The sequence below is a fragment of the Chrysemys picta genome, chromosome 3 (genome assembly GCF_011386835.1).
Source record: "Chrysemys picta bellii isolate R12L10 chromosome 3, ASM1138683v2, whole genome shotgun sequence".
Lineage (NCBI taxonomy): Eukaryota > Metazoa > Chordata > Testudines > Emydidae > Chrysemys > Chrysemys picta.
In genome coordinates this window covers 123,609,746-123,631,794 of record NC_088793.1, presented here as the reverse complement: position 1 = coordinate 123,631,794, position 22,049 = coordinate 123,609,746, and the positions used below count along the sequence as shown (strand labels likewise).

Below are 22,049 nucleotides of genomic sequence, written 5' to 3'. Positions count from 1 at the left end.
CATTTTTCCACATCAGGAATTTTTACTCTGTTGCACATTTGACAGGATCACACTAATGATGCTTTTATAAGTCTCTCACTTCCATAGGGGGTCCTGTAACAGCCTCCCAGATAAATCAGAGTTCCTTTAAATATTTAATTTTAAGAGTTAGGAGATCAAGGTCCTTCATAAATTTCAGGAGATGCCCTGGGTTTTTGTTCTTCAAGACAAAGGATGTTTACCTTTCTGGCTCTCACCTACTTTTCCAGGATTATCAAGGTTTCTGTCAGACAGGGGATCACATTGAACCAAAGCCTTACTCTCCTCCTCTGTGCTCTCCACACAGTTATCTAAAGATTTTGGAGCTTTCTCACATGGACCCTGCTTGTGATTTCACTTACACATCTTTTACTCCATTGATTCTAATGGCGTTACTTCTGACTTACTCTAGGTGAGTCTAAGATGAGATAAGAACCATGTCTATGGCCTCCACAAATGCTAGAGTGGACTATAATTTGTCAGTTGTGTGTTCTTATCATCCCTCTTATGGCATGTCTACACTGACATCTGTGGCTGGCCACGCCAGCTGACTCAGGATTGCAGGGCTTGAGTTAATGCGCTGTTTAATTACAGTGTAGACATTTGGGTTCGGGCTGCAGTCGGGGCTCTAGCACCCTGAAAGGTGGAAGGGTCCCAGAGTTCAGGATGCAACCTGAGCCCAAACATCTACATTGCAATTAAACAGCCCCTTAGCCCAAGCCCGATAAGCCCGAGTCAGCTGGCATGGGGCAGCCGCAGGTGTCTGGTTGCAATGTAGACATACCCTTAGAGCCTCTTCAGGCCCAAAGTCCTCACTTGCAGTGGGAGTCCCAGAGCAAGATGGTGATGTTGTGTTGTGAAGCAGCCAACAGCCCCATGCCATGAAAAAAAAAATCACCGGTATCATTTAAAATGTTTTTATCTGGCATCTGAAAATAGTGTTAAAGCTACAAGGGAGTCCCTCTGCACTACATCATAAGGAACCAAGTATGGAGCGGAACACTAACTCAAGAATAGAATTTTTAAAAGCAGCTTGATAGGCGCTACATTGCTCCATGTCCTTGTCTTTTGGGGCCACCCCATACTTTGTGGTTCTTGCCCACTCAGTCTTAGGGGAATGCAGCATGGGCTGCTTTTATTGGTATGGTTTTCTGTTGGCTATGGTTTCCTCAGGCTTTAAGAATAAAAACGAATAATTCTGGTTTTGGCCCAAACCTCTTCCTATTGTAGGGTAGGCTGGATTGAAGATTTCCATCTTGGCCTTCCCAGCATGGCTCCCATTCACATGTTTTACTGAAAGCAAAACCTTACATAAGCAACGGGTATATGCTGGTTTCTGACGAAGAAAAGAGTTCCCGAGCCAGAAGCTGAAGAGGTAGAACCAGAGATGGATGAGATGCTTGGAACAGCTTCTACTGCACACATCAATCTTATGGATCTAATTACAATGAATCATGCCACAATAAGCCTGATCCAGTCCATAAACACATCGGCTAAAAGTTCACTTTTGCAGCCTACAGCAGTGTATTTCCAAAAGCCAAAATATTACAAGAAGCCAGAGAACATGAAACAAACTATATGGGTGTGGAGTATATGTATAATGTACAAAAATGAGAAAAGTTGCAAATAATTGCACTTTTCAGGCAAATTGTTGCCTTAAGTTAGAATAAATGCTGTGGTTAAGTAAATTAAAAATTAAACAGGAACATGCTATTATTAAAATCTGTATGCTTAATATTTGAGCCAACCACTGTGGTTTCTTCTCTCTGTTGATTTACAAGATATATGGTTAATTTTACAATGCAAGAATGGTCTCTAAAACAATGCAAGAATTTTACTAGTAGCATAAAATGTTCCAAATATTAGTATAATAAAATATTTTACTTGCAAATCAGCTTATAAATGTTTTTCTAAAGCAAGCAGTATAATGTATCTGCAAATTGTATTACAACTTCAAGTAGAATTTCTCCCAATAATCACTCCTCATTCCATCCACTAACTAAACAACTATTACATTTCACCAGATTATCTGGCAAAATAACAATCATAGTTGTTCCAAAGAGAGTCTAGCCAATAAAATACATTTAGATACAATATATCAAAGTTATATTTAAAGATGAGCTCAAAGCAAGGGACTGATGCAAAGCCCATGGAAGTCATTGGGAGTTTTTCCATTGACTTCAGTTTGGCTTTGAATCCATCTCAGAACCCAACCACCAATGTACGCTGGGGAAGTTTGAATCCAAACTTTGCAGGTCAGGCCTAACTCTGCTTATCTCATAATGGTGAAATTTATACCTGTGCAAAGGAGAGGGCAGGTACGTATAGTGTACCGATGAAAATGGTTAGTTCTTTTTATTAATTATTTGTTTAATCATAGCATCTAGGAGCCCCAGTCCTGTAGAAGGACTCTACTGTGCTAGGTGCTGTACAAACAGAACAAAAAGACAGTCCTTGTCCCAAAGAGCTCACAATCTAAATATAAGACAAGAGACAACAGATGGATACAGACAGACAGACAAGTGCAAAGAAACAATGAGACAACATTAGTGAGCAGGCAATAGAAAACAGGGGAAATGTCCCTATATCCTGGTGTTGCTTTATGGAAGACAGAAGGGCATCTGTGCGCTATTTCTACCCAGCACCTGTGTTGATTTATAGAACCCCTCCAAAATCACCCCACAGACCTCCACCTAACCCAGATAATTACCCTCCATGAAAGCAGCCAGAATTTAGTTAACAGAGAGAGAAATTCAGTGGTACTTTTACCATTGCACTAAACACAATATAAACCCTCTCAGGCAGTTCAGTCTAGGAATCACTACCATCCATTATTGACTTTGTAGCAAAATAATGGCTTTGTACATTATTAGCATTACTTGTATTAACATAGCTAATGGATATTAATACCATATGAAAAAGTGCTCATTAAAACATTGTAAAATGCATTTGGTTAGTGATTTGCAGTTTTAAAAGCATAACTTCTTAACTAATGTGTTTAATGCACATATTGTATTTATAATTGCAAAATTACATGTGCTTATTTTAATAAATTATGCTTTCAAAAGAAATGTGTTCAAGATTATCAGACCAAACATACCATTTTCACACATTTACAGGAAATGTGTTTCCTTTGGCTTTTTTTGGTTTCTTGTATTCATATTTTTGTAGTGCTGTGAAAATATAGTGTGTATAATGATTAGGACAGTCGATAAGGAGCTGGGACTCTTCCTTTGCCACTGTTTTTTTTTCCTTTTGCCTGATCTTGGGGAAGTCATTAAGCCTCTTTCTGCCTCAATGTCCCTCATCTGTAAAATGGCCAAAAAAAATTTCACTTAAGTGGTCATAGATTCACAGATTCCAAGGCCAGAAGGGACCATTTTGATCATCTAATCTGATCTCCTGAATAACACAGGCCATAGAACTTCCCCAAAATAATTCCTAGAGTATATCTTTTAGAAAAAGATCCAGTCTTGATTTTAAAATTGTCAGTGATGGAGAATCCCACACAACCCTTTGTAAATTGTTCCAATGGTTACTTACCCTTAGTGTTAACAGCTTATGCCTTATTTCCAATCTAAAGCTTGACAGTTGCAAAGCTTTATCTATGTTTGCAAAGTGCTTTGAGAGTCTCAGATGAAAGGTGCTGCAGAAATGAAAAACATTATTATTCTTCTGTGATGATTTTTGGCAGGGGGAGAAGGTTATGTTTTTCTCTTTATTCTCCTACATTTTTGAATTTTTAACAGTCATTTTAACACTCCCCCCCTCCTTTCTTTTCACACCATTCTACTGTATGTGCAAAGAAAAATGAAATACCTTGGACAGAATAATTTGGCCTGGGAAAACTGGCTATTTAGAAACCAGAGATTATGAAATGTTATTCCAAGAATTGGCTCCTTGCAGAAAGTAAGTCTGACAACAGGACCAATATGGACTCCAGTCTCTCAAGTACACCCACCCGGGTCCTTGTTTGACGCTGGATTTCCTATGGAACCAGCTAATCTAATCACTGCTGCATTTGGCAGTTCTGATCCCTGTGAGTCCTGGAGCTCAAAAGAGGAACGTATGCAAATAACTGGTACTACAAATGCACACATCAACAGTGGGACAAGACAGAACCAGCCAAGTAAACACCTTGGAGAGACATCCTACCTCTCTCGACTATCCAGGAATAAACTCACCCAAGTCTCATTGAATTTAGTAGGCCCACCCTAACTACCTTAATAACAGATGAAGCAGTTCCCAGTGAGCTCTGCCTTGCCATAGCCAATGCTTGGACAGTAGATTTCTTCACATATCTAGCACTCAGAAGCAGCCCTTCATAGAAAGCATCAATATAGTTCTCCTGGATGAAATTCACCCTTGTGCAGAAAGCTAGCACAAGGCCTGTGCACCAGGTAAGTTCTACATTAGCCCTATTTTGAGGGCTTAATTGGAACATAAGTAGCGCATAGGCCTTGCACTGGCCTTCTCCACAATCATCAATTGCACCCAATCAGCAGAGCACCAGGGAACCAAGGTGATGGTGTAATACTCAGGGGTGAAGCAGTGGGCTACTGCACTTGCCTCTTCCCTCTGAAGGCCCAGTTTAGATCACTGGTGCTTTGATTCTGGTGGTCTCCATCTAGATCCCTGTCACCTTTCACAAAACAATTGCTAACCTTGTTGTTATGTTTGTCAATTGTTGGTCTACTTGAACAGTAGAAGAAAGGTGCATTTGGCAGCCACCTGATTAGGCAGTAGAGAAAACAAAGGGAATGGACAACAGGGAGGATCCTTAGCACTCTGTCTGGACTGCCCTTACTCACATCAGGTAGAGGCATACACCTTGAAAAGAAAACCAAAAGGGCTAGTTCTTGCATTACACTTGGCTCCCTTTGTACTGCACAAAAACCACAAAGGAGATGGATTCTGGCTGCAATGCACCAATGGAGAACTCCCCTAGTGGAAAGCCAGGAGAATTAGCTCCTGCAGGAGGAAAGGGTGGGGTTGAGGCAGAGTGCTGCTATTGATCCTCCATGGACAAATGATCTCCATGGTCTCCAGTGACATAGCTTAGAGCAGCCCTGACGCTGTTTTAACTCACCCTGAGGTTACGCTGGCTGAGAATCAATGAGCCATAACCAGCTTCCAGGCAACAGCCTCTCCCCTCCCTGCATTGAGCTCAGTTCAGACATATATTTACATGATAATAACAAACCTGATTACAGAATAGAGCTTGGGTAAAGATCCAAGCCTCAGACTAGGAGAATCTACAAGAAACAATGTGACTTTTTATGTGCACTCAGGAGAAACCCATCTGAGATTGTCAAGAAAACTCAAAGCAAAGAAGTGTTTAAGGACAGTTTAAGAGGCCAGTTTAACACGGGTTTTGATTTGAAAACACACGTTTAACCTTGCCTCTTTAATTGTCTTCTTACATTTCTATTTTTTGTTTAACTTTGAACCAAAGTCCAACCTGTAAATCTGTTTATTGAGTTTTAAACAAACAAGATCACCCGAGACCACTAGTTATTGCCCGACAACAATCCTTTCGTCCAATTCCAGCAAAGTCCCTCTGGCTCCGTTTCAGATTTCTTCAGAGTTACTGACCCCTTTCTTCAGGGACATCTGTCCAAATAATGTAAAGACTTGTGGCTGTGGCCCTTTGATCAAACATCTCCATGAGTGCAGGACTCAGAAGAAACCCCTGACTCCTCTTTTAATCCTCCCTCTCTTAAAGACTATGAGCTTTTCTTTAAAATGACTCAAGTTACAGTTTAGAATGAACCTTGCTGAGAAGGTCATGAAGGAACATACTCCTAACTTGTCTAGAGGCAGACTGGGGAAGTTTGCCACTGTATCTTATTAGCACAGAGACCCCTGAGCAGGACATTTTCCCTTGATTTCACATCCGTTACGCGACTTTTCAGGTTCCTATGGAAAAAAAATCTCCATGGTGCCTTATTGAGTTCACATAACACTCCAAAATTATTGAGGCCTTTGTCTCCCTCTTAATCTCTACAAACTATTTCTTTTCTTTTAGAGGTCACAATAATGTGATAAAAGTACTGCACTCTGACAGCCTTTTCGGACTTTTCCAGAGAAGATGGTTGACACGGTTGAAGCCTTAATCATTACACGGAAAAGCGCTGAAACACAGAGTCAATTGAGCTCTCATTCTCCCTCGGCCACCTCACAGCAACTCTTTCACATGCTGCCTGCCCTTTGCACTGTCACTGGGAAGGACCCAACGTGATTTTGGTGGAGGTTTAATGCCAGGAAGGTGCTGAATATCTGCAAAAGTGTAATCATCCTCAGAGGGTGCAGCACACCACCTTTTTAAAGAGGGAACCCTGTACTTCTTCTAACAGGGAGGACGCAGGCAGTGCTGTGAGACAGGACAGTCTAGAAGTGAATGCCCAAATGAGCAGACACATGAGCCTTCCTGAACCCCTCAGAGTCCACGAGAGACAACATTCCCCTAAGAATGTGGTTGGACCTGTTCATTCGGTGGGGGTGGTGCGAGAGCCTGAATTTAAGAGGACTGTAAATAACCAGCATCTAGAAATAGTGAAACTGCAAACCAAGTACCTATTATGCCTTATATTGGGGTATCACCAAGAGGCTCACCCACCCCTCACAATGAAGCCTGAATAAGTCTTTTCAACCACTAAACAGTAATACAAAACATCATTTTCCTCCAAAGCCTGCTAGTCAAAATGCATAGTAAAAGGCTTTCCTCATCCCAGCTCTAAGCAAAGTAAAAGATCCTCAAGCCTGTCTGTATGTCAAGGAAATGACCTTTCTTCAGCTGGAGTCCATGCAGAAGAATAAGGCGGGTTTCAGCCAAAGGAAATACAGGAATAGGTAGAGGCTGTTTCTCAAAGGTTTCCTACAGTCAGCACAAGAGAAATCCCTTGGGTGAAATCCATATTCCAGCTTTCTCTGACTTCCAACTTCCCTGGGTAATAATATCTCTTGGAGGAGGAGCCTGCTTAATCCATGATGTTCCTGTTCTTCCATTACCCCCTGCTTAGAGAACAGACTGAGAGCAACCACGTTAGCAGGTGGCTGTAATACACTTCCTGGTAATTGTTTACAGGCTCATTTGGCTATTTAGGGAGGGATTTTAATAACACCCATTTTACCATAGCCCATGTGGGGTTCGTTCACCCTCGTGCCCTAGATTAAAAGCAGTCCCCAAACCTCAGATTTTTGCCATTTCAGATCAAATGGCCTTCTGTGGGAACAGTTAACTTTCCTTTTTTATAGCTATCCTACATCCAATCACTGTAGGACTTTTTTGTTTTTGTTCCCCCCCCCCCGCATCAGGGAGGTAACCCCCCCTCTCTTTGGACTACCAGCTACATCCATCTTTGTCTAGGCATAGGCAAATCATCTCATTCTTTGGTCCTGGATCTTTTCAGGGAAGAGGATGTGTTCTTCAAAAATTGCATAAATGGAGGGGCAGATTTCCTCAACTATTTCTGCAATGAACAGGCTGGAATGGCAGTGCATGATATCCCCCTCCCCCAAACAATTGTTTTTCTGGGGGTTTTAGAAAATGTGCTTTTCCCATCTAAAAGATCTCTCCTGACAGGGCACCTTTCTAAACAGTTAGAATTCTCCACACCTTCCCAAGGTGCAATGGATTAATCTCCAAGTAAATTACACCCCAAATTTTTTCCCATCCATTTAGATTATCTGGCTAAGCTTCTAATGTATCATTACAGAGTTCTCTACTGTATTTCAATCCTGTTTTAATCCTAAACCCCTCAAAGAACTTTAACTGTGCAGAGCAAATCTATGAGGCCCACATGAAAGAAATCAAGATCATGATCAGATCCTGAGATAATCTAGCAAAAATTAATCTGAGTAAAGGTTGCACTTCAGTGTTCCTGTCTGCTCCCAGCTATAGAGAGGCCTCAGATTCACTACAGGGCAAACCTTACTGGCAGAAATCAGTTGATTTACTCTCTGCATTTGCTTTCATTCTAAAGTCAGCGGTCACCTTCATGTGAGTCCTGTTTATGATTAACTCACAGCCATTCCATCCTGGGAGATAATCTTGTCAAATTTCACAAACTAAACAGGATTGGGAATGGCCAGTGTTTCAGTAGGAGACCTTCACAGAAAACCCAAACTGCTGCAAGGTGTGGTGTTGATACTTCAGTAGGTGGCACTCTTTCCTCTCAGTCAGTACTGAGCCAATGCTTAAACTCTTCTTTTGATGCACCGTAATGTTGGAGGTCTTTCCAAGGAGAGTAAAAATCAAGGTCCTGACTATTCATAGTCATTACAGATTGCATGGCACTTTCACAAGAGTAATGTGTTAGCTGCAGTGTCCTGGTCAAATTCCAGTTTCAATGGATACTGTCCACTTACCTTTCCCCACAGTTTCAAATGGACCTAGTATGCTTTTTCACTTCCCTTCTTTGACTCTCGTGGAACGTTGCCAAACAACTGCTGTGGTGCACTCCAGAGGTGGCTGCATGTCAGCAGCGGTGATGTGCTACCCTGTATATAAAATAGACCAGGGGTGTCAAACTCAATTGCACAGGGGGCCAAAACTCAAAACTCGCGGGCCGAACAGTATAACCATTTATTTAACAGACTAAATATTTATGTTTTTTAACCATTAATATGAACCAAAATACAGGATATCATTCCAAAATAAATACATTTCAACTTAAAATATTTTGCTCTTCATAAAAAAATATTCTGTCAATACAATACATTCAAAATCTGTACATGCTGGAATATTAAAAAATCTGAAAATATAAATAAAAAATTGAATTTAAAGCAAAAGTATAATCATAACAAATCATAACATTCCATTTTCTTGTCCTATTTAGTCAGAGCCTGATACTTGGAGTCTTTTCTTTGCAACAAGTTCGTTTATGTTTGGGGTTAGGTTCTGTGTTGTGAAGATTCTCAGGATCGATTGCAGGTGTTCATCAGTGAGGCGACTCCTGTGTGACGTTTTGTTAATTTTCATCACAGAGAACAGCTGCTCGCACAGATATGTGCTGCCAAACATGGACAGGATTCGAGCCGCATGTTGGCGGAGCTGCGGCATCGCTTCAGGAATGAAGCGAGTGAACTGTGCTGGCCCCGCAGTGTCGTACTTTGCCTTCAGTGTCCCGTTACATTGCAGTTCTATCAGCTCCATCTGCATTTCTACAGGTGCGGTTTCCACATCGACTGCAAATGGGTTGCGAAGCAGCTCGAAGTTACTTTTCTGTGCCTCAAAGTCACTGAAGCGCCGTGCGAACTCAGTGCGCAGCGCGCTGAGTTTTTCAGCAAAGGTGGCATTTGGGAAAACTGTGGCACTTTCTTGGTTCCGTATTACTTGGCAACAGGGAAAGTGAGACAAGTTGCATTGGTGCATTTGTGTCTCCCATAAGCGCAGCTTCACTTGAAATGCCTTCACTGCATCATGCATATCGGTTATTATGTGCTCCCGTCCCTGGAGTTGAAGGTTTAAAGCGCTAAGATGCGACGTTATGTCAGCCAGGAACGCCAACTCACATTTCCACTTTTCATCCCGCAGAACTGTGCAGTCTTTCCCCTTACTGTCCATGAACTGGCAGATTTCCTCTCGCAGCTCAAAGTGTCTTTTGAGAACTTTTCCCCGACTTAGCCACCGGACCTCCGTATGATATGGCATATCGCCAAACTCGCTATCTATTTCCCGCAGAAAAGACTGGAATTGGCGGTGATTTAAACCGTGGGCTCTGATAAAGTTGACGGTTTGTGTTACAGTGTTCATCACATGATCCATTTTTAGGACTTTAGCACTCAGCGATTCCTGGTGTATGATGCAGTGATACACTGTCAACTCACCGGCACAGTTCTCCTCCCGCATCTTTGAGCGCATCCTTCCCACCAGTCCATTTTTTTCACCACACATAGCAGGTGCGCCATCTGTTGTAAGTCCAACGAGTTTTTCCCACGGCAGTTTCATGTCGGTTACACTTTGAAATACATTTCCAAAGATGTCTTCTCCTTTCGTTGTCCCGTGCATCGATTTAATGTCCAGTATTTCCTCTGTTACGCACAAATTGGAATCCACACCACGGATAAATATCGCCAGCTGTGCAGTGTCAGTCGCGTCAGTAGTTTCATCCACGGCAAGGGAGTATGCAACAAAATCTTTTGCTCTTTCAGTCAACTGTGTTTTCAAATCAGTCGCCATCTCACAAACCCGATTAGCAACAGTGTTTCTGCTGAGGCTTACATTTGCAAACGCTCGCGTTTTATCTGGACAAAGGACGTCGCACACTTTCATCATACAATTCTTTACGAATTCCCCCTCGGTAAACGGCCGTCCTGATTTGGCGATCTCTTCGGCCACAATGAAACTTGCTTTCACAGCAGCTTCACTTTGTGATTTTGCTTTGGTGAAAAACGTCTGCTGGGATGTCAAATTCTTCTTCAACTCCTCTACCTTTTGTAGCTTCTGTCCTGCGCTCAGGTTTTTGAATTTGTTCTCATGTTTCGTCTCGTAGTGCCGTCTTAGGTTATACTCCTTCATTACAGCGATATTACTCCCGCAAAGGAGACACACTGGTTTACCTGCAATTTCAGTAAACATATACTCATTCTCCCACCGGCTTTGAAAGCCTCGGTTTTCAGAATCAATTTTTCTCTTGGCCATTGTTGGGGTCTAGCTTTGATTTGATATTAGCGTTGTATACATCAACAGACCGCGAACTTGAACCGCGGCTTGCCGTTGGCGGCAATTGCACTGCATCATGGGATTTGTAGTGTGTGTTATTGGGGCGTCATATCACAGGGCCATTAAAAACAGATATATAAAACGATTTCGCGGGCCGGATATAATTGTATGGCGGGCCGGATGTGGCCCGCGGGCCTTGAGTTTGACACATGTGAAATAGACCATCTGTAAAGTGCTTTGTGATCCTTTGGAATGCAGCATCTAAACTCAATATATTGTTATTCTAGGACACTATTCTGTCAGCAGAATTGTAACAGAAACTAAAATTCCTTGCTAGAGCTTCAGCTCACTTTCGTTACACCCTGGACTCTGTAATTGAAATAGAAAAAAGAACAGGAGTACTTGTGGCACCTTAGAGACTAACAAATTTATTAGAGCATAAGCTTTCGTGGACTACAGCCGAAGAAGTGGGCTGTAGCCCACGAAAGCTTATGCTCTAATAAATTTGTTAATGAAATAGAAAAGGTAATCCTGAATTGCCTTTGATTGATGAACAGATGAAGATTCTGGAAACTGCTTCCATCCCTTAGACAGGAAACATATTTCAGAAGTACCTACTAGTTCTCTCCCAAATCATCTCATCTTCCAAATCCCTCGATCTCCCTTAGTCATTCCTATGGACTTCTCTACATTACAGAGAGATTAAACAAGGCAGGCAGATGATCTGCAGCATCCTCAGCTCTTGGTTATCTAAGATGGATTTCTCCTGAGACCCCATTAGAAGGCACATATTCTTAAAGGGCAGATTTCCATTCTTCAACAGTTTGGTTACTATCCCTTCCATAGATTTGTCATGTAATTTGAATGCTGTCCTACATGGAATGACACTATTCCTATAGTCTTATCTTTTACATCACTCCTGGGATTTCCAGGAGTCTCTCTGTTTGCCTTCAGGTCCTCTTTAGACCAATTTGCAGGCTGACATCAGAGGACTGCTGTTCTTTCTCTTGCTCTCTCCAACTAATAATATTTAAAGCCATCTATTTCACTTTGCATTTGACACAAAGGCAAGCAAGTACATTTTAAAAATCACCTGTTGGGTAAGTAATAAAAGCTTTGAGTCATTAAATTTATACACATTTTCCTTAGTCTTTGCCAAGTTATTTCTGAGCTTGGAAGGATTCAATTTATATCAGTAAATGTCGGTAAACGTTGATTTCACAGTACACATATACACTAACAAAAAATATTTCCAGTAATGATAATAGAAATTTATAGATAGGCAAAGTAAGAAAAATGCTGGTTGTGAATTTATTAGTGTTTGATTTAAGGATATTTACTCTGTATATTTTTACATGTGATCTTGACCCCTCCCCCTCATAATTTCAAACAACTGTGAATATTTAAATTGATAACAATAAAAAAGTTTACAAATAAACATCGATATTATCCATCCAAATTATTTTAAAAAACTGAATTCTGCCAAGCCTAGTTATGTGCAATAAAACAATTTGACTGTCTTTGACCACACTTAATCGTTGACTATCAGAGTAGTGTAAGATATCCCTCAGACACAGTCTGATTATATTATACAGAAAGATTACATTAATGCTTCCTGCGATTTTGGCTGGGACAGCTGCTAACCGTGACGATATAATCAAAGGTTCCACTAAGGTGTCTGTCTTCCCCATTCTATTTAGCAGTAAGATTTTATGCAAATTCTTTATAAGATCTCTTGGCAGCTCACATTTACTGTTTTCTTTTGCCTGCATTTGCGTGCCCGGGAGCCTACACCACAGTGACCCACATTCCAAACCAAAATCTATTTAAACACAAGGCCATTGACTGTATCAGTCATAATGATTTTATATGGGACTTTAAAAGGATAGGCTTGTTTAGTGCAGAAAAATTTGTCAGATGTTCACAGCCTGAATTTCTGTGTTTAATTAGTCAGAGTAGTATACTTATATAAAACATTACTGGAAAATGCAAGCGCGCACACACACACACACACTTCTTGATTTTTATTTTTAGATGCTTTTATAAAAACAAGCCATACCAGCTGTGAAACAAGTCCTCTCATTTGGTGTTCACTGCTTAAACATTTGCAGTTAATTAGTTTATATTAATATATTGCTGATTAGCCAAATAAAATGGCATATCTACCACTCTCATTCTGGGGCGGGGAGGTAAGATTTTTCTTAAAAGGACCTGCTGCACTTGTCTTACATATATTCCTGTTTAATGTAAAGTGACCCAATTCACATAAAAGACCCATAATTACATACTTATTTCAGACTTTAAAGGACCATATGATTTGTTAGAGAGATAAGGTGGGTGAGGTAATATCTTTTATTGGACCAACTTCTGGTGGTGAGAGGGACGAGCTTTAGAACTTACAAAGAGTTCTGAAGAAGAGCTTGTGTAAACTCGAAACTTGTCTCTCTCACCACCAGAAGTTGGTCCAATAAAAGATATTACCTCACCCACCTTGTCTCTCTGATATCCTTGGATGAACATGGCTACAACAACACTGCATATATGATTTGTTGTGACTGTTTCTGTTTTACAACTGATCAAAATCTCAGTGCATTTTTTTCCTTAAGTAGAACCTTCCATAATTATCATCCATAATCAGCAGGTGACGAATAACCGTAGTGCTTAGGACTTATATAGTACTTTACAAAGGCTGGGACAAATTCACCCTAGGGTTTTATGAAGGTAAATACTAGTGGAGGACCAAAGAATTAGAAGGTCTGATGAGGGGGAGTTTATAGCTGCAGAAAGAGCCGCTGCCTAACTTGCACTGGAGTGGAGGGGAGAGATATAGGGACCTGCACAGTCCAAAAAGAGGGCAGGGCTACCTAAAAAAGGGCTGTGGCCTGGAGAGCAGGAGTGCATTGATTCAATCCTTTCCTTCAGCAGACTCCCCTGGTAGGGCACTTATGAAGTTTTGGCCATAAACTAAAGCTGCTGTAGCCAGAGAGAACCCAGAGGGAAGACAGTGATGGTGAAACCACCTCCATTCCCTCACAGTGACGCTTCCCTGTAGCAAAAGGGGCTTGATGGTGCAAGGAAGTGTAATGCACACCTCCCAGCATTACGGGTCTGATTCCACCCCACTGATGTCATCAAGAGTTTTTCCATTGATTTCAATGGGAGCTGGAGCAGTTCCTATCATCACTGAATCTGTCCTACTAACTGAATCTCACAATGCTCCTGTGAGATACGTATGATTATTTACATTTTACAAGCAGAAGAATGGAGGTAAACAAGTTAAATGACTTGCCCAAGGTCACAGAAAGAGTCATGGTGAGAACTGGAATGTGGGAGTTCCTGGCTCTCAGTCTAGTGCTGAGACCACCAGTTCTTGCCATTTTCTCATCAACTGTTCTCATCTAGGCTTGAATTAAAAGCATGCAACAGAGCATCTCTCTTATTTATAATATTGATGGAGTAACAACACTAATCTGAGCAATGGGTACATTACAAATCTAACCATCAAATACATATTTTAGGGCCCAATCAATTGAGACCCTTCATGGAATCTGGGACAGAATTTAGCCATTAGCAACGAATGATTCTATGAAATTAAATGAACTCAGCCTTGTAAATTAAAAAATCTAGCAGAGCTTAAAAACAAAGCAGTTAGTTGCCAGTTTGTATGGAAATCACCAATCCCTCATCCTGTCAAACAGCAAATATAGGGGGAAGTTATCTGCCCAATGAGCTCTGGCACCACCTTGAATTCTTGATTGTCTAACAGGAATTGCAGTCTGACTGTTCACATGTTCCTAACACCCATAAAATATATAGGCTGATAGTGCATGCAATAGGAGTGGGGTTCAGATAGCTAATGTTAAAAAGAATTGTCAAACACAACACTGAAAGGGCATACATCTCATAAAATAAAAATCTGTTGATTAAGTAACAGCCATCTCCTCATGTATATGCTCTATTTTAACATGCACATTTTAAATGAGATTGTACCAGTTTGCGCACATTTTTTCTCTCAAAGACTCATTATTACCATAATTTGTTCCACAGTAAAATCAAATATTCTCTAATGTTTTTCATGTCAAAATGACAGGGGGTGAAATACTATTTTAGCACCACAGCAAATTCCATTAAATGCCAGAGGAGTTTAAAGTCTTGTTGTGTATCTCAAATTCCCATTTTTAATTAGCTCTCTGGTATCCTTATTTTCCAGCCGGGGTGGGAATTCTTTAGAGCTGAACCACTCTGGCATAAGCACAGAACTTGTTCACAGACCATGGCCGTATTAGATTAATATAAAACTGCTGTATGTAGTTGTGGACAAAATAAAGCATCTGAAATGCTGTTCTCCCTTCCCAACAATCTTTCAGTCTATTGCAATTTGAAAATGATGCTTTTCCCTTCCTATCCTAAACTGTTGTGTAGGACCATGGGTACTGCTAAACAGTTGCTTTGTTCTACCCCAGAAGGGGCTGTTTTTCAGTTGTAACTCAGTGATTCAAACTTGAGTGCTTTGAGGTCTGTAAGGATGACATATTTTTTCCACTGAAGACTGGGTTGCACAGTACTGGACTGCCATAAGCACCATTCAGACCTGCTAGGAGAGGAAGGATCCACAAACAGTATGGAGAAGATGGTGCCAATGAGAAGAATTTACTTACAGTGCTTTATACTTTATACATTGGACCTGGCTGCAACCTCATTTATGATCTTAGCACAATGAAGTTACACCAGTAAAATCAGATTCAGGGCCTATATTGCTAAATTATCCTAATCCATTTTTATTTGCAAATATATAGTCCTCGCAGAGGATTCACAGATTTATGGAGTTTAAGGCCAGAAGGGACCATTAGATCATTTAATCTGACCTCCTGTATAACACAAGCCATAGAATTTTACCCAATTACCCCTGTAGTGAGCCCAGCACCTTGTGTTTGGCTAAAGCATATCTTCCAGAAAGGCATCCAGTCTTGATACGAAGACATTAAGGGATGGAGACTCCACCACTTCCCTTGCTCGTTTATCTGGCTTCCGCTTACAGCCACTAGTCTGCACATAAATTGATCTTCTGTAACAAAAGCAGCATGATTATTACTTGCACGCTCAAATTAACAGCAAAAGTTTCTCCGCACCAAGCCTTCGAAAAAATTCTCATTCCTGCTTTTCAGCACAGCATAGATGCGTCTCTCCCTCCAACTCATCTTATGTTCCTCTAATAAAGGTTTTACTCTCAGCCCCAGCTGTATTTTTGACACCCCATCCCAAAAACTTAAATGCTAAAAAGCCCAAGCATGTTGAGAGTTCGATAGGGCAACTCCTCCTTAGCTAATCAAATTGGTCTTGAGCTAGCTTGGTCACTAGAGCTGCCTTGCAACTAGACAAAACCCGAAACCAGAATTTAAGATGCAAATGCAACAGCTCCCAATAAAGGTTATCGGCTGGGCTAAAGCTCAGCCAGCATGTTCCCCACTCTCCCTGCAAGTTGCTCAGCTCTAGCTGTAGGACCTATCCCTTCGGTGCTGCGGGTCCTAACGGTGTCATGTCTGCTTCCAATTGCTAGTTCACATAATGGATAAGAACAGACATTTACTAATGGAGTTACTAATGGTGCTAGTCTTGTTGGTGATGACGGTTCCTGAGTTCTAATTCCTCTGATTACCTGCTGGGGTCATTACAAACACCCCCAGATAATGGAGATGGGTAGGCTGGAATTGGAACCTGAATTCCCTGACTTGGATCTCTATTACAGCTAATAAAAAAAAGTGGGGAGGTCAGGAGGGGGGGAGAGGGGGGGACCTACTGGCCAAACACCTGGGATGGGCACAGCTGTTGCGGAGGCTACAGCCATCCTGAAGCTGCAATAGTCACCGTGGAGCTGCCTGGGTCTCTGTGACTGCGCGTAGCCTATAGTTAGAGGTTAAATCTGAAAACCTATTAGATTTTTAAAAAAATATGATCTATATCCAAAAGCCTGGAGTGCTGTATGGGCTAAAGCCGTGAGCCGTGCATATAGCTAACTGCGTGCAGTTGTTTGCACTTAAACCGAAGACCTAATGCCCTCAATCTGCCTTATGTGAACGTCAGTGACTATAAATCAACACTCAGTTCAACTGTTCCAAATGGCAATTTCTTTTACATTATCGTGCAGCATGCTGAGGATCACCTGGAAAGGATAATAATTACCTCAGAGTAAACAGTGCAGGTGGAGCTCTCCACCTTGTGCTTATTTTGTCTTATTCAATATGTATAATTTTGATTTAAAATCATTTCCAGAAACACAATAATTGCTTTCTGCTTTCATTTTATTTAAACTGTCACATAATGCGGCACCTGGAGAGATTATTTTTATTGAGCCCTGATCACCCTGGGTGAGAAGGGAAGTGTCAATGGAGTCCCTCCTCCAGAGCAAAACGCATATGCTGTGTATGAGTTTGTAGACTCCGATATGCCATTAAGGAAAATAGATCTGCCCTTTACAAGCTTGGCCGTGCTCAGGGATGAGGTGAGCAAAGACTGACACTTGACTCAGCCTCTCGAAATAAAAAAAAAAAAACTAAATGCATCACAGTCAACAAAACCATGCAGCTAAAGGGAGAGAATTATTGCAGAAAGGGCAAAGAGGAAACAGACGTGTCTATCTGTAAAATGCCATCCTAACAAGGAGAGAGCAAGAGTTATAAGATCACTCACCTAAATACCTCCCAGGATGTCTTCTCTGATTAAGGATTTGTGAGAGTTATTGAGTTTTGAATTAGATGCACTTTAATAAAACAGTAGAATGTTCTTATCGGATTGCACCTGTATTGATTGTGTTAAAGAGGTCTATCCTCCGATCAAGGTCAGTGATTTTACATAAACTCACTAGGAACATAGAATCACTATTTGTATTTAGGATTCCTATAGTCTATCCTCTTTGTTAGAGTGTAATAGTTATTTGTGACACTTAGGAGCAAATATACAGTTCTCTCTCTCCTCCTCCCTCTCACCTTTATTCCAATTACAAGATATGTCAGATTGCTTTTCTTTTAACAGTACTGCAATAGAATTTTAGGACTCAGTCATCCTGCAAACAATTATTATTAAGTGCATTGCTGCCATAGCTGGTCCCATTAACTTCAACAGGACTACTCCTGATAGTAAGTGCTATGTCTGGGAGCATTTGCAAGACAAAGACCTCCCACAAAACTGGGTGACTGGGCAACAAAATGGCAGATGAAATTCAATGTTGATAAATGCAAAGTAATGCACAGTGGAAAACATAATCCCGACTATACGTATAAAGTGTGTGTGGGGGGGTCTAAATTAGCTGTTACCACTCAAGAAAGAGATCTGGGGTCATTGTGGATAGTTCTCTGTAAAGATCCACAAAATGTACAGCAGCAGTCAAAAAAGCAAACAGAATGCTGGGAATCATTAAGAAACAGATAGATAGTAAGACAGAAAATATCATATTGCCTCTATATGAATCCATGGTACGACCACATCTTGAATATTGCGTGCAGATGTGGTGGCCCCATTTCATAAAAAATATATTGGAATTGGAAAAGGTAAAGAAAAGGACAACAAAATTATTAGGGGTATGGAACAGCTTCCATATGAGGAGAGATTAATAAGACTTTTCAGCTTGGAAAAGAGACGACTAAGGGGGGGATATGATAGAGATCTATAAAATCATGACTGATGTAGAGAAAGTAAATAAGGAAGTGTTAGTTACTCCTTCTCATAACACAAGAACATGGTGTCACCCAATGAAATTAATAGGCAGCAGGTTTAAAACAAACAGAAAGAAGTATTTTTTCACACAATGCACAGTCAATCTGTGGAACTCTTCGCCAGAGGATGTTGTGAAGGCCATGACAATAACAGGTTCAAAAAAGAAACAGTCATTGATCAACCTATCCTCCAAGAACTTATCTATTAGCTAGAATGATCAGAGATGCAACCCTATTCTCTGGGTGTTTCTAACCCTGATTGCCAGATGCTGGTACTGGACGACAGGGAAGGGATCACTTGATAATTGCCATGTTCTGTTCGTTCCCTCTGAAGCACCTGGCAGTGGCCACTGTTGGAAGACAGAACACTTGGGTAGATGGTCTGATCCTGTATGGTCGTTCTTATGTTCTTATTTTGCCTAGCACAGATACATTCTAAAATGATCTACAGACTTAAGGAAACATTGATCGCTCAAAAATTGTATATATTTCATATAACCAAGTTCCTTTAGTTAAATAAAATTCAGTTCTTAAAATTTTCATAATATAATCTACAGATTAGACCCTCGGCTGGTGTGAATCAATATTGCTCCATTGACTTTAGTAGAGCTATGTCAGTTTATTACTGCAGTCTAAAAATCCAGGAGGCTTTTGGGCAGTAAAATAATTTTCCTGACAGAGAGGGAGAGAGTGTGTGAGTGAGAGTGAATGTGTGTGTGTGTACAAAGAGAGACAGACAGATACACTTTTTTGTTTGTTTACTTACCACCCAATTTTGTTCTGCTACCAAGCTGCAGACACATGACATTTGGGCCAGACCCCATTTAACCAGGAAGCAAATGCTGACAGTTCCAAAGAGTGTGATCTACAGCGGATAATGGATCCACCCAGCCATCTTCTGCCTCATCCAGGAGTGAGATTAGGCCCTTCACAGCATGGCCAGACCAGAGAGCTACCAAGAAGGCGAGGAGTCCTGGGGCTACTGCTACAGCCAACAGGCGTCTTCTTTGTATGGAGTCACCACTCCACAATCAGCAGCAAGAAAGGGCCAGTCCAGAGGCCAATTTGGCTAGGGATCTGGGAAGAAATTCTACCCTGCTTCCTGTTGCTCTCTCTCGTCCCATTGGAGGATGGCAGTGCCATTCAGGTAAGGACTGCAGGGCCATGCTGAGGAGGGAACAAGGCAAGAGAATTCTCGCTTGCCATCATCGGGCCACCAGTGCTAAGTAAAGGCATGCTCTTTGAGGAAGGACACCAAAAAGAGCCCTGCCCTTTCCTCAGATAGCTGCAGCTTAGAATATTGCCACACAGCATGGAGCTTCATATGGATCACTACAGCAGCTTCCACCTGCCTATTTTCCACTCTTGCTGCTTGCAAGTGCAGAACAAAGAGTGAACAGGCAACAAAGTGCGTGTGTGGGTTTGTCCTACTCCTGATGTTTTGGTGAGGGATAGAGGCTAGAAGGAGATACGGGGGGGAATGGACAGGTCAGGAAAAATCCCAAGCAGCAAGTTTAAACCACAGACAAGAATGAACTTTCATGTCTGAGAGCTGGTGGTCAGCCAAGTTTCTCTAGCATAGCATTTGCATTTGCCTCACATGAATGCTCCTCAGTCCATAATCAGGCAGAGACACTATGGCTTTTGCTTCAACTTCAGGGAAGAGAAAAAATCATGTTTTGACAATTGGCAAGTAGATTTTCCTCCTCCACGCCCCAGCCATTGAGATGTGTGATCCCCATTTCTGTTATTTCATCAACTTAGCTTTCTTGTTTCTTTCCCCCCACTTAATCTAATACAACCAAGAAGCCCCAGGGGTCCTGAACAAGCTCAATTGCTCAGTTTCTCTAGAGTAGCAGTTACCATGCCTAATACATGAAAGATTCATTGTGCAAAACCAGGCAGAAACAGTCTTTTACTGCTGCTCATCAAGGGTTTTGATTGTCTCACATATGGGGACACGGAACAAAAAAGAGGCCTCTTGAGATGGGTGAGGTAATCAATTTACAGAGGCCCATGACTTAATATCAACCCTGAACACAAGAGAAGGTGAGGCAGAACCTTTACAGAAGCCTTATGCCTTGACAACAGCCCACTAAACAAAAGGTGGTGAGCAAGTGACCTCACAGAAGTTTGTGCTTTGCCACCACCAGCCTTTACAGGCTGGGGTCTTTTATCCAGTCTCATTTTCTTTTCTAACAAAAAGTGGGAGCTGCAGGAATGATGTGTAAAAGTAAATCAATCAAGCAAGAGGGGGGAAAGCCCAATCTTCACTACATCCTCTGGGTAGAATGACTACATCTGTGATGCCTTAAAGCGAACCAAACCACAGCAGCTGCCAAAGTACTTTGTTTGGAAGAGCATTAGCCCTGGATTAAATGCTTGGTTTTGGCAAACCTCTCTTCTTCTCCTCAACATCTAAGGGTATATCTGCACTGCAGTAAAAGACTTGTGGCACAGCTGTGGCTGGTCCAGGTCAGTTGACTCAGGCTTGCAGGGCGTAGGCTGCGAGGCTATAAAATTACAGTGTAGATAGTTGGGCTTGGGCTGGAGCCCGGGCTCTGAGACCCCACAAAGAGGGAGGGTCTCAGAAACATGACTCCAGCCCGTGCTTGTATGTCTGCACAACTATTTTATAGCTCCGGAGCCCGAGCCCCATAGGCCCAGGTCAACTGACCTGGGCTCTGAAACTCGGGGCTGCATGTTTTTGATCACAGCATACACATACCCTGAAGGTCCCTGGATTCAATGCTGGGGTTTGGCAAATCTCTCTTCTTTCCCTCAACTTCTTTTCATTAAGAGTGGATTATTTTTCAGTTATGACAGCTTCTCCCTTTCATCAGTTATCCCTTAGGTATCAGAACAGTTACGAGAGCGTGCCTGTCCTGGGAGTAACATCTGGGCCACTGGCTGGAAAATCAGGAATCCTTGCTGCCCCACCATATTGATGGAAACATTGCTTTCAACTGAGTCTTCATTCTAGCTTGGTATCATCTTCTGCTTGTGAGGATGGTGTGAGCAAATGCCAATACTTCTTTTCCTCCCTAACTTCCAAGGAGGACCAGTCGGAAGTTTTATCTGCGCTTAATTCTAACATAGTTTGCTCTAAAAGGGTGAGAACACCACTATTGAAAAACAAGCAATTGTTGCTAGTTCCCTAGCTACAAATACTCCTCTGTGGTGAGGGGCAAACTTCACAAAACCCACAAAATTCCATTTCCCCTATTGCTAGGGCCCCACAGCAAACCATTCCAAACATGCTTAATTGACGCTGAGCTAGCTGAACTAAAATGAGGTTATTTTTCAAAAAACTGGCAAAGTTCTGAGTTCAACTGTGCTGTCTTCCATGACTGATTTCACTTGGACAATTTCCCACCAAGTTAACACAAAACCCAAAGACATCCTCCTTTTCACAACCCTACTAGAAGTCCATAGGACTCTTGGCTCCCAGTTTCCTGACTCCCAAAGAGCAGCTGTGGTAATGATGGAGGACGCAGTGTGAATCAACCCTGCTTTTTAGAAATCACAAGAAGAAGCTTCCAATTTACATTTTATATTCAAATTCAAAGCTGTCTTCACAAGGAAGAGGGCTAAAGACCTCAAAATTTGTATCCTGTCTGCACAGAGATTATGTATTGATTTAACTATTTCTGTTA

At 41.6% G+C, this 22,049-nt stretch overlaps 1 protein-coding gene and 1 long non-coding RNA gene across 3 annotated transcripts in view; both read right to left on the bottom strand.

Moving 5' to 3' along the window:
* LOC101943077 (uncharacterized) overlaps nucleotides 1–22,049 on the bottom strand; it is a 50,933-nt gene that overhangs the window by 25,579 nt on the left and 3,305 nt on the right. The window contains exons 2-4 of one of the 2 annotated variants that reach the window (XR_006176099.2): nucleotides 8,389–8,520; nucleotides 3,562–3,664; nucleotides 1,879–3,326 (exon numbers count right to left, since the gene is read on the bottom strand). This is a non-coding gene — a long non-coding RNA (uncharacterized LOC101943077). Of the gene's footprint in view, nucleotides 1–1,878; nucleotides 3,327–3,561; nucleotides 3,665–8,388; nucleotides 8,521–22,049 lie in introns of those variants that run through there. The other variant, XR_255317.4, reaches the window with a different exon arrangement.
* Nucleotides 8,650–10,903, bottom strand: LOC135982394 (general transcription factor II-I repeat domain-containing protein 2A-like). Its single transcript, XM_065588917.1, has one exon. The coding sequence runs from the start codon at nucleotides 10,661–10,663 to the stop codon at nucleotides 8,855–8,857; it is 1,809 nt and encodes a 602-aa protein (XP_065444989.1). The 5' UTR covers nucleotides 10,664–10,903; the 3' UTR covers nucleotides 8,650–8,854.